The sequence below is a fragment of the Lissotriton vulgaris genome, chromosome 3_1 (assembly GCF_964263255.1).
Source record: "Lissotriton vulgaris chromosome 3_1, aLisVul1.2, whole genome shotgun sequence".
NCBI classification, from domain to species: domain Eukaryota; kingdom Metazoa; phylum Chordata; class Amphibia; order Caudata; family Salamandridae; genus Lissotriton; species Lissotriton vulgaris.
In genome coordinates, this window is record NC_141689.1 from 980,487,478 (window position 1) to 980,500,684 (window position 13,207).

General features: G+C 44.3%; 1 protein-coding gene across 4 annotated transcripts in view; it reads right to left on the reverse strand.

Annotated features, from left to right (window-relative positions):
- VPS13A (vacuolar protein sorting 13 homolog A) overlaps positions 1-13,207 on the reverse strand; it is a 2,146,181-nt gene that overhangs the window by 1,668,432 nt on the left and 464,542 nt on the right. For all 4 annotated transcript variants that reach the window (XM_086961343.1, XM_086961342.1, XM_086961345.1 and 1 more), the window contains exon 23: positions 2,196-2,325. In XM_086961343.1, coding sequence (XP_086817469.1) covers positions 2,196-2,325 — 130 coding nt within the window. The remainder of the gene's footprint in view (positions 1-2,195; positions 2,326-13,207) is intronic.

Genomic DNA, 13,207 nt, shown 5'->3' on the forward strand with positions numbered 1-13,207 from the left:
TCGTATCCCTGGAGAAGCATGCTGCATCTGGAAGATCTTCACGTCTTTATTTCTTTGTACTTGAACTTTGCCGCATTCCCCTCGCTGCAACATTGCTTGTCGTGGAAGCGCAACGCAACCTAAGGTACATTGACGCAAAGTCTTGCATCTTAAGAACTGAACTGAACTAAGCTAAATCTACCATCTTAAAGTAACAGTATTGTGTATTTTTGTTGTTTATGGTCTTGTGGTAACTCTATATAAAGTATACTTATTTTTTATATAAAACAGTGTGTGGTGTCCATCTGTAGTGTTGTCACTGGGTTACTGTATGTGGTCACAAATGCTTTACACACTGCCACTGAGATAAGCCTGTCTGCTCGTGCCAAGCTACCAAGGGGGTGAGCAGGGGTTATTCCCCTTATCCTGACTAGAGGCAAGGGTCCCTATTTGTCACAAGTACCCACCTGTGCCAACTAGAGACCCCCAAATCTAACCATGGCGATGTAGTATTTTGCCTTGCAGACTCCGATGGCCTTCAGGTTCATCAATGCACAATCACTGCAGGTCTTAGAGTCATGAATCAACCCCAGGCACCATAGACAAACCTAGTGAGAACCTGTCAGACATTTATTTGCGACATTCCTTACAGGGTTTAAAACCTATTGTCTTTGGGATTAAACAATTTTCTTGCACACTATGACTTTAATTGAGGTAAAGATCTCACAGAAATGTGAGGTAGCTCCGGATCTGCGCCTTGCGGCGCGGAAAGAAAAGGTAATTACATCAGCACACAGGAGTATATCATATCCCGGTCAGGACGGTGTCAGTGCAAAGCCTCACCGCAGCATCCACCAGCATGCAGAGGTACTACTGAAAAGGTTTCTGGATCCAGTTGGACGCCTGGGAATATTTAAAAGATGAGGAATCTGTGGCATGAAGTCTCTTTCAAAAATTCACAGTTAAATATCACACAAAAAAATTAAAAGTGATCAGTGGAATGCTTAAATTAATTTCATCCATTGGTAATGACTGAGGCACATTCCAGTCCATGCTTCTTTTTATGTCGCACACAATGAAGGTAATTTATATAAAATTATACATCAGAAGAGGAACAGCAGGGATTGTAAGGAATACGCGAGTACATGTAGGTATTAGCATCAATAATTTAGTGTATATGCCTCAAAAAAAGTAGTATAACTTGCATTAAGTATCAGAAGAAGTAGTATAACGTGTAATAGCATTCCAGAATAAAAGAGAGATGGTCTTTAAAAACATAAGTGAAGCACTATTACAAATATTGCTCCAGTTTGAGGGTGATACCAAAGACGTTACCAGAGGAATACATTTAACGAATACAAAGTAGGTCAATGGTAACTCGAAATAAATACAATATTTAAACTTGGCAATGCAGAAGTTTATTTTAGCCACTTAAGCCAACATGTGCACGATTACTAAAACTTCAAGACATTACAGTTAAAACATAACTGACAAAGGATGTGCCAAGTGCTAAGGTAAATGTGAATTCAAGTTAGCTGGCGATCAATGGTAAGTCAGCTAAGCCATGAAAACGGCGGATAGTTTACTTATAAAATAGACCTGAAGATCAATAGCCTTTCTATTGAGCAACATATGAAGGCAAATAAGATAGAATTGTTGATATTTGGCCCTAAAATGAAAACAAATTCTACATTACAAGGTGAGGATCATTAGCTAAGTTATAAAACAGTCACATTTCACCAGGTAGCAGGTAATCTGAAACATAACAACTGTGTAGGTATATATGTGCAGCATCACTTCATTAATATGTATTAAGCTTAATGAGGTTAACTTAATTGTTCTGAAATAAGTAAGAGCTGGACTAAACCTATGGCTTTCCGGCTACTCATAGATGCATCCATCAGGAACATAAACCTATTGATCTACCATACATGCTTGTCACCCATGATCCCCAAACTGAAGTATTCAACCAATTACAGAATATGGACGGCTTTATTGAGCGGCAACATGTTAACAATAAGTACTTTCTGTAAAAGTAATTTAAAATGGGTGATAATGGATCAATGCATTGACAAAGAAAGTAAGTTGTGCACTGTAATTGAAGTGATGAGTATCTCCCTTGTAAAAGTCACAGGATTCTTATTCAGGTTTTAAATTAGCTATGTTACAAAAAGAACAATGAAATGTGTACTTAAAGGGTTTGGCAAAATACCTACCTGTTTTTTTTGAGGAGACGAAGGAGGTGCTTCTGGTTTTGGAATACTGTCAATTAATTCCATAATTGCTTTCAGTTTTTGGTCTGATATACGGACAGAAAGTAAAGGCAGCTCTCCATAAACTTTAAATCTGTATAAAAACAATTAAAAAAATATTTTTACTTTTACTATATATTACAAATAAAAATTGAGATGCGTTGGTATTTTTTAATGTTCGAGGAGTGTGATTAACGCAAATAATTTACTGCTACACTGTAAGTAATTATGATCGCTTTGAAAGCAACAAAAACATGAATAACAATGGTCAAGACCCTTTTTAAATAATTCAATGCCAACATGCTTTCCTCTGGAAGGTGTTTCTTGACTGTGCTTTATCTTTGTAAGACAGGTCTTAATCGAACAAGTAAACACAATGCATCACAATTAACACTCAGGGTGGTCACGCCCAGTTTATATCACAGCTATTTTGTGCCAATTCCACTGAACATTTCCCTACACATCTGCACCAGGTCCAGTGAAAGCACTTAAGCATATACCACCCTACAAAATAACAATGCTACCACAATGTATTTAAAACAAATTTGGACTGGCCATGCGGTGCCTGTCTCCTGCCAGAAAATGACTATCATTACATGAATAAATTAGGGTGTACCTTGGTTCAGCCATGTAAGAGCAACTAAGTGAGAAACAGAAAATCACACGAGTAAAAATAGAAGGAGTATTCGTTAGGGCTCTCAGAAAGACAATGCCATCCCTCACCACTATTCAGAAGTCAAAGGTATAACCGTTAATCTGAATTGAACATCATCATTATACTCTGTTACTGGTTTTACCTCAAAAGATGCTTCCACATGTGCACTGTGAGGAAATGGGGTGTATTATATGGTGTGCTTGTGCAACCTCACAGTCTAATATATTAAATTAAACCCCTTTAGGACCATTAGGTTTCGTTTGTCAAATCTTCAGCTCAACCCTGAGTCGCTGTGGCTCTGAGCAGTAAAGCTTACACAAAGGAACAAGTGTGAAGCATTTAAAAAGCACCAAAACAATTGAAGAGATAGACAAGACAATAAAGAAATTAGACTGCAATTTATTAATATAGACTGTATTTTTGTGCATTTTTAGACACCATGAAAGAAAAAAAATCCCCCTGAGGGTTTGGGAGATACAGAATTTACAAGGCACACTCACCGGAGCTGGAGGACGAGGGGAGTCCTCTTCTGTCGCCGCAATCGCCAGGAGTCACTACATTGCTGGGATAGCGCCGCCGCCCCGGGACTGCAACTCCCGGCTGCCTCAGCAGCGGCGCTGCTTTTACACGCACCGCAAGCGCAAGGAGGCGTCCATAAACAGCGCTCTGCTCGGCGGAGCAGGGGGAGGCACACTCACCGGAGCTGGGGGACGAGGGGAGTCCTCTTCCGTCGCCCCCTTCGCCAGGAGTCACTACATTGCTGGGATAGCGCCGCCGCCCCGGGACTGCAACTCCCGGCTGCCTCAGCGGCGGCGCTGCTTTTACACGCACGCAAGCGCCAGGAGGCGCCCATAAACAGCGCTCTGCTCCGCTTCGCGGGACGCCGAGTGAAGCCCGGGCAAAGGGCGGGCCCTCTGTGGCCCTCAGAGGCACGAGGAGGACGGGACGGGCCACCCCATTGGATGTTCGCCTCATGCTCACTGGAAAAGGAATGTAATATGAACTAGCCCATTAAGCTGCCTGACATTATATACTCTTCAGAATTCCCTACCTGGCTACCTTCAACCTTCTCCGTTTTGGCTACTAGAGTACGTGCACTACCTGCATAGGCACCTGTCATTGTCATATATATATTTAGAAAGCTATCCACATCATGTCTGACAAAGGGCCTCACATAAATAATATCCTTCAGGGGGGGCAAAGGAAGGGGACATTGGACAACTATCTAATTAGGGCTACATCAGCAATCGAGTCCGTAATAGAGAGCGTAGAACAAAGTCTCCCCGTAGATCCCTCATTTAGCATCCAATCTCCTCTGGTGCTACCAGACCAAACCCAAAATTTTACCTTGCTGGAGGAATTAAATCTGCTTTGCAAAACTGTATATACCAACGTTGAAAATGGGAATGAGCAAACAAATGCTCCTGCACGTGCAATAAGAAACACAAGTCCCCAGCATAGCATTACATCTCAACTAAATGTAAGCCATCTCGGTACTCCCCCTTCTATTATCACCTATAGACACTACCCAACTGACAGCAAACGTCCAGGCCTCCTTTCTTAACAGAAAGCGCAAAGGTGCTAAACAGAGGGGAAGATTAGCTAAAAAACAAAAATTGTATCTAAGACCTTTTTCGGCCATTAGCAATACCCCAAAAACATCTGAGGTACGTTCTATTCTGGATTCTCCTGCACCCACTACACCCTCCGATTTACTGGTCCAGATTGAACTTCTGGTAAAATCTTTATTATCCCCATTGGAAAAAAGAATTGAGGTAATAGGGGCAAAGCTCACAACCATAGAGGAAACCATTAGGGCAAACGTAATTTTTACAAAAAGAATGGAAGGACATAAGCAAGTTGAGACCCTAGTTGCTACTGACATCCCCATCACCTCTGCACAAAGTAATTCCGCACAAATTTATGGACCTGCCCCCAAAACATCCAAAACACTAATCATATCAAACCCCCAAATAGCCCAGAGTCCTGCCATTAGAGAAGGGCCAACTAAACCACCCACGCCGACAGAGGGGAAGTCCTACAAGTATGGCAACATGCAAAGAAAGGTTAAACATATAGATCTACCGCCGGAGGCGGCTCCTTTTGTGTGCATCCTCTCGGGCGTGCCTGAACTCACTAACAGCAAAATTGAAAGACCAGCGGATCTGGCAAATAAGGTGACTTTCTGGCTGACCAGAAATAGACCCCTACCACCCAACATAGATGTTACAATTTTAAATGTCAGAAGGGTAGGGTGGTTAGGTTCAATCCCCAAGGACATACCGGGAGACCTGGTCTTGGTCAATTATAGGGACACACGAGTTATCAAATATCTGCAAAGTTGCCAGCCACAAATGGGCGATGGCCCAATTGGAACTTGGGAACTGTGTGACTTTTACCCTAGAACTACATACCTGCCCCCTATAAGATCATATGTACAAAACAACTTCGGAATGGGTAGCAGAGGCCCTGGATCTAGTAAGCACGTAGTACCCACCCAGAATCGATTTGCTTTATTCTCAGGTATAGATCTGGTGCACTGACTTGTTAATTAGGTTTCAGAAGGATTTTGCAATTAATTGAAATTGATAAGGACTCACACTAAGCCTGGGGATGGTCTTTACCAAAGTAACCACTTATGTATTTTGCTCTTTTATACTCCCTGAAGCTCTCCTGTCTTGTCTTAAAATGTGTCACAAAAAAAAAATCAAACAACATTATTTTTAAAGCTGCTGATTTAATTGAAATTGATGTGATCACGCCTTGTACCATAGCTGCTAGGGTTTGTTTATGATGAACTGTAAAATCGATTTTATTAGTATAACAAATTCTCTTTAACCTTGTACAAATAGTGACCACGTAATGTATATAACCTTTGTTTGCTTTTAATGTGTTTTTATCTTGTATGCTTTTATGAATTTTCTACATGAATTCGAATAAAGCTTCTTGAATTGAAAATTGATACAAGGCATAATAAATCAAAGCATTTCACTCATCTGTGAACAAGCATTGGCAAACTTAACACATTTGACACAAAACCTTTTCACTAAAAAGTTGAGCTAGTTGTATTGCGGTCACTTAGAGTCACTTTAGGGAACCAACTCCTGTAGGGAACCAGTCAGTTAGACCAGCAAGGTCTTCAGAATCAGTTACCTTCAGCAGTCTTCAGTCACTTCCAGGTAATTATAGCCGTTGCTGTGGGTTCCTATGGCAGTGGTCCTGATGCAACAGATGCAGACTGCTGAAGATGCTCAAGGATGCGGTCGATGTGATACAGACGGTTGAGGGGTGGTTTTTTTGGTCTTCTGGTACACGAAGAGGGTGAGGCGTCCCTGGTCACAGGGTTGAATTACCTTGAAGTCTTCTGGCCGCTGGTAGAAGTCTAGTCGCCACTGGGATACCAGTCGCTTGGTAGCACAGTCAAGTCCTTACCTGGGCGATAACTCATCTTCTGGGTGACCAACCTGCACTTCAGAGACTCTCTCAGGTCCAGCAAACTAAGGTGCAACTGTGAGAGTTACACACCCCTGAAAAATCGTTGTGACAAATGGCTTCCCCTTGCCTCTCTCTAGTGCCAGCCAGTCTACCTACAGAATGGAGCACACCCTCTGCCAAATGTTACCAATTTCCCATTCAAAAGCAGCTTCTCCTTTGAAGCTGGCATTTGAGGTCAACAGCTGTGTGGCTTCCTGCAGAAGGGAAGTAATACCTCACTGCAGTGCAGCCTTCTACTGCTCCTTTCTTTGGAGTAGTTAGCATGTTTACCCAGGAGGGCAGAAAGCTGTCTGCAGAACAGACCGCATGTACAAAAGTAATCAGGCACTAGAAACATTGGGCAACTAAATTGGAAACTTTTAAAGTTCAACTTTGCTCACTTGAGAGGTTAAAGTCAATGTAACTATTAAATTGAATTTAATGCACCCATTCCTTTGATACCTTACAGTACCAACTTTAGCAGTCCCATTCAGAAGTTAGCCGGTCTGAGATGTCAGCCCGTAACTATATACTAGCCAGTGGGGCTACTAGCCATTCTGCAGTAAAAAAGACTATTTAGGATTTTTACTCCTAGAAAACTTAAAGGTAGATAGATTTTCCACCTTTAATATACAGGACATTGCATTAGGGCTTGACAGACCTACCTTTGGGGTGGCATATATATTAACACCTTGGCTGCTAGAGGTTTTCCCCTCCTGTGCTGGAAAATACCTGGTGCCAATTGTTCATGACGAGCTCAGCTCGTCATAAGCACACGACCAGTGTACTGCATGACGAGCTGAGCTCGTCATGAGCAGCGAAGGGGTTAAAAAGGGAGGATTGGGCATTGCCATTAGCTTTAAATGGCAAAGTTGAGTAGCATTTCAAAAGTGCCCTTCAGACTGCTGTGGCAGACTGGGAAACATGTTTTACCTGGTCCCACTCAGTTTTGCAGTACAAGTCCTGCCGTCTCTGGAGGGTGAGTGACCATCACAGGACCTGGGTACCCCCGGTACCACATACTAGGGACCTACGAGTATGTTAGGCTAAGCCATCTATCGACAAGCCAATTAAACATACACCCTTTTACGGGTGGGTCAGAGTACATGCACTGTGTTTAAAAGGGCTCAGGCCATTTCAGAGCCATTACACCAGTAACTAGCAGTCAAAATAGGGGCAAGAATTGAGGGTAAACCTGCAAAAAGCCTGTTTCTTTACACAACCCAGCTAATACTTCCAGAACTCAACCAGACTTTTGTTAAGTCTCCTTGGCTATTCAGTGAGGAAGGATGTGGGGAAACTGGCTGACCATTGCAAAGTCTCCTCTGCTTTACATCCTTCTGTCTGGGCCATCCATTCAGGGGAGCTGACCTACCTCAACTATGACAGACCTCAACCTAAATTTAGCCTTGGCTAGGACTGTGTCTCTGCCAACCTTTTCTCCACCCCTCTACTTGGCACTGTGAAGTACTTATCTCACCTAGCCCCACCGTAGCTAAGCAACACCGTAGATAAGCAACACCTAGCTAACCCAAGAGCAACACTTGAGTAAACCCACCATGATCAGCAGGGTTAGGGAGCCTACCTTAACTTCCTATCATACGGGTCAAGGATAGTGCTACTACAAAGGCAAGCACCCAACAGAAACTACTGACAGCCGTCAATGCCCAGAACCATAACCTGAGCTCTCCACTCTCTAGTGTATGTGCTACCTTAGGGGCTGCTGTGAGTTCATCTCCAACTTTTTTTTTTTTATAGAGTGGGATGCTACTACTTCAGGGGGCAGGCACCCTCTTGCCACTCTTCCTTTAGTCAATTCAGGATGGACATCTTGAATCTGGGCCGTTGCCTGACTCTTCAGGACCCTACAGAAACTCTTTTGGCATTATTTTCGTCCTGCAGCTGTCCTGAGGAGTGGAAAAACGCTACCTGCTTGTGCCTTGTTTCCCTGGTGGGACTCGTGGTCCCAGGGTGCATCGGCTCCCTTCATTGCCGTCAGAGGGCCTAATTGTCATCAGCTGCTGCTGCTGCTGGGGGAGGCGCTGTCATTGTGCTACAAAGCGCCGCCTTCCCCCACGCAACGCGGGACGCGTGCGGGTGAAGCCGGGACAAGGGCGGGACCGTCCTAGGCCGTCACAGGCCGCACAAGGCCGGGCCGGGCCACCCCATTAACGAGTGCAGTACAGCATCCTGATTCTCAGGTGACCAGGACTATATTTTGTTATATGTATCTGCATTTGATCTGATTGATAAATTTATCATTACTATCAGTGTTTATGGCCCATTTACCAGGGAAGGGTAGGAGTCAACGCAATAGTATAACTGGAGGCAGTGTGACAGGGACTTTGGATAATTTCATTACGAGAGCGGCTGTAGTATTGGAGCGCGAAATCGCCATTACAGAAAAAAGGTTATCTTTGGAACTTTTGGGGACAAAACGGTCCTCTCTGGGGAAAATTCAAAATGTCAGGACACCAGAAAAGATGATTCCTATTGGAATAAGCGGGTTCAGTTCAAGGGAAATATGCTCAGACCCTGATGGGTGTAATTTTACTACAAATGATTCCTCTGTTAGTATATCATCTCCTGAGGAACACCATCCAATAACACTAACCACTAAGAAAGTGCCTGTTATGGTGAACCAGAACCTAATGGCCCCAAATATCACTGAATCAGGGAAAAGGAAAAGGGAAGGTGGTAGACGAATGGGGAAAAGATCTAAAATCCCCCAAATAATAAATAAACCAGTGAAAGTAACTTCCGCCCCAAATAACGAGACTAACAACACTTCCCTTGCACCGAGGAAAGTCGCCCTTAGGGCAACTCCCAAAGCCACATTACTTCCTTCTGCGTGTACCATACCAGGCCCCAGCGAAGCAGCAGGTTTTATGTCCCAAATTGAACAGCTGCTTAAATCTTTCATGCTCCCTCTTGTAGAGAGGCTGAAGATAATAAACCAGGATTTAGGGAAGCTACAATTGGTGGCTAGAGAAAATACCCAGATGCTGGAAAGTCTCACTGCTAACTCAAATAAGGGGAGCTTTTCGCTATCTCCTCCCACCCAGACCATAAATCCCCTCCCAGCACCACGTCAGGAATCTAATACCTTAGATGTAGAGCAAGGGGCCAACTCAGACAAGGAGCTCGGAACAAGCAATGTTAGATCCAAGAAACAGGGGGCTTCAGGGAAATCCAATGTGTTGGCTGCAAACCCGCAACAGCCAGCAGGAAACATTTGGCCAACTCCTCAGCCTGCGGGAATAAGACGCTCAATTGTACCCTCTATGGAAAAATTCCCGGTTATCGATCTACCCCCGGAATCGACACCATTGGTGCTGGTTCTTGCTAATGTACCACCCTTGCCTGTAGGAACCAAGGAGGATTATGATCAGCTAAGGAACAAGGTCACTCATTGGTTACAATGTAACACCAGGATGGGCTAAACGGCGAGGCGTAATAGAATTATGTCCCGCCGCGTTTCCTGGATAGGCAGTACACGGAAAACAAGAAATGGGGACTGCATTGTGGTTAATTTTAATGATCCAGCCAGGTGTTCAGAGATGAGAGGGAAGGTGGGGAGCATAGAGGAGAGGGAATAGAGATATTGCCCCTGGGTTTTTTCTATAGGGGAAATGACAAAAACAGATTAGACAATAGAAATGGGGAATACCGTGACAGGACACCCTACCTTAAAGGGCAAAAGAGGTTGGGCCTGCCACAGTTAACCTCATTAAGGGAGCTAATCTGGGGCGGATTTGGACTTCCGTTGCCATTTGAGGCCCAAAATCGCTATGCGGTACTTTCTGGGCTTAAGGATTGTGATTGACTGGGTGGGGAACAACAAGGTTATATCTGTTATATTAAAAATCCTCCACCAACATTTAGCAGTTTAGCAGTCATTCCCGTGTTTGAGCCTGTATCCCCGATGGCTGAATCGGACAAACTTGATTATAACTTATCGGAGGGGTCTAGTGATGATATTTGCCTTGAAGTAGCTTTGCCCGTTTCTTTGGGAGATGTCACGCAGGGGGTACATAAGAATTGCTTAACCCACAACGTTCTCTCGTGGAACGTGGCAGGGTTAGCACGTAAAGTTACGGACCCTTTATGGGTACAGTTCATTAGCAAATTCACGCTTATCTGTCTCCAAGAAACGTGGCTAATAAATTGTGACATTTCGTTGGAGGGGTACCAAGCTTTTTACGTTCCAGCAACTAGAGGTACGAGTGGAAGAGCTAAGGGAGGTCTTGCTATTTTTGCATCGTTGGCTCTTCGACGCAACATTAGGAATATTCCAAGCGCCAATAGCAATATTCAGGCAATTTCCTTAGGTCACAAGGCCGGCTCCCTCTTGGTGTTAAACTTCTATAATTCCATTAACAGAGAAGAAGGAAGTGGGATCACAGATTTGAATAGCTTTGCCAAACAGGAAGGGGGCTCTCACAAGAAAAACCTGCTTATATTAGGAGACTTTAATATCCACCTATGTGGCGACCCCATGTTACATACTATGGGGCTCTTGGGATGCCCTTTAACATCGGGCCTCCACTTTGAGCACACTATTCAGGGAGAAGAATTGAATGATATGCTTGCTGAGCAGGATTTAGCCCCGGCAATGAACTTTGTCTCCCCTCACTGCAAATTAAGGGATCCCACATTCAAGGGTAGAGGCAGTGGAACCTTCATAGACCATATACTACTATCTAGATCTATAGTACCTCATCTGAAGGGCTTTTCGATCATCCCAAGTTCACATAGTGATCATAACCCTGTCTGTGTGACTCTAGGTGGGAGTACATTGAAGATAAAAGATAGAGTGTTAGGTAGTATTAACCTCCAAACCACTGATGGAGGGCGTCAGAGTGTTAGGTAGTAATAACCTTCAAACCACTGATGGAGGGCGTCTGATTAAATGGAAACAGATCATCCCGTCCATTTTTCATGAGTCACTTAAATTAGAATGTGAGGCAGAATTTTCTTGTTGCCTCAACCAGGAATCAACTCCTCCGTGTTTTCTAAAATCCTTTGAAGGAATCTCGCCTAAAATAGGGGGTATGTTACTCGCACAAGGGAGAAAGAGTTTGTCTAGTGGACCTAAGTGGTTCTGTCATATCTGTTCCAAAGCAGTGAGAGACCTTAAGGCCGGGTTAAAAAAGACACCAAGGGATAGTGCTTTGATTTGCATCCTTAGGAAAAACTACAAAAATGTCCTAGCCAAGCGCAAGTCGGAAATAAAGGAAGCATTGTGGAGGGAACTCCTAGACCCCGTAACTCTGGCTAACAGTTCCAGATTTTGGAGCACAATAAACCAATCACCTTTTTTAGCGGAAGGGGCCGGTGAGGTGGGCTCCAATATCACTGAGGACGAATGGGTGTCACATTTTGAAGGTATATTCAAAAACACATCCTGTAAGTCTCACATACTGTCAGAGCAAACGGGAAATGAAGTAGTGGTTTTCTCAGAGCATGAATTCAGGAAGGGCATCGCAAATTTGACCAACGAGAAAGCGCCAGGCCCAGGTGGCCTCCCCCGGATCTATTCAAATCAGAACCCACCTTTTGGGCGGGGATCTTGACGGCCGTGGGTAACGCGGCTGCTAGAGGAGGATGCCCAGATTCATGGGGTGTTTCACCGATCGTCCCGGTACATAAAAAAGGGGATCGTAATTGTACAAAGAATTATAGGCCAATCTCGTTGATTGATTCGGTTGTCAAGGTCATGGGGGGGGGGGGGGTAATTCTTAGGAGACTGTGTACCTGGGCAGAGGAGAATAAGATTATCTCGGACCTACAGTATGGGTTTCGCCCAGGTCACTTCACCATGGCCCAGTGTTTAAACCTCTGTATGATAATAGGGAAGTACACCAAGGCTCGCTCCGGCTCAGTTTTTATGGCCTTCATGGACCTCTCATCCGCCTTTGATTGTGTAAATCGGAGGGGGGGGGGGGGGGAAGGGGGGGGGGGGTTTGTGGGGGTCCATGGAGACCATGGGGGTGGAGCGTAGCCTGGTGGACTTCCTGAGGGATTTTCACAGGGACACCAAGGCAAATGTCACGTACTCCAATGACCTAAAGGTATCAAGAAACTTTGATATTGAAAGAGGGGTCAGGCATATTAGGTGCATATTAGCCCTGTTTCTTTTTAACTTATACATTAATGACATGGAAGGTGTTTTGTTGGAAACAGGGGCTGATTACCCGTATGTGGGAAGGAGAGGTCTGGCCGTCCTCTTGTATGCGGACGGCGCAGTCCTCCTGGCACGCACCCCAAAGGGGCTTCAAACCCTGTTAGATGCATTTCATGAATTTATGGACTAGCGCGATTTGTCCATAAATAATACTAAATCTTATGTGATGCAGGTGGGGTCTTGCTTAAAAAAACAGTACCCTTTTGAGGTGAACGGTATGAGGGTGCCACATTGTAAAACATTTTCCTATTTGGGTGTCCTGCTAGACCATCGGCTTTTAAACAAAAAAAGGGGCGAGGTTATTAGGGCAAACGCAGCACTGTTCGGATTTGCAGCTAGAATGGGTAATCGTCCAGTTGCAGCCATGCTTAAAATTTATAGGGCCAAGAGTGTGTCAATAGCAAGTTATGGCAGTGACCAGTGGGGATAGTGCGGGCTACAGGGCCTTCAGGTGACAGAAAATAATTTCTTGAAGCAGCTCCTGAGCGTCTCAAAGGGGACAGCAAATCTGTCAGTTCACGAGGAAACGGGTATGCCAAATATAAGTGATGCCTTGGCCCTTTGCCCCTTAACCTTTTGGCTAGAGTGTTGGCTCAATAAGAATCTAGGCCTCACACACAGTATACTAAGAGAAGCTTTGAGCCTTGACAACAAGATGAA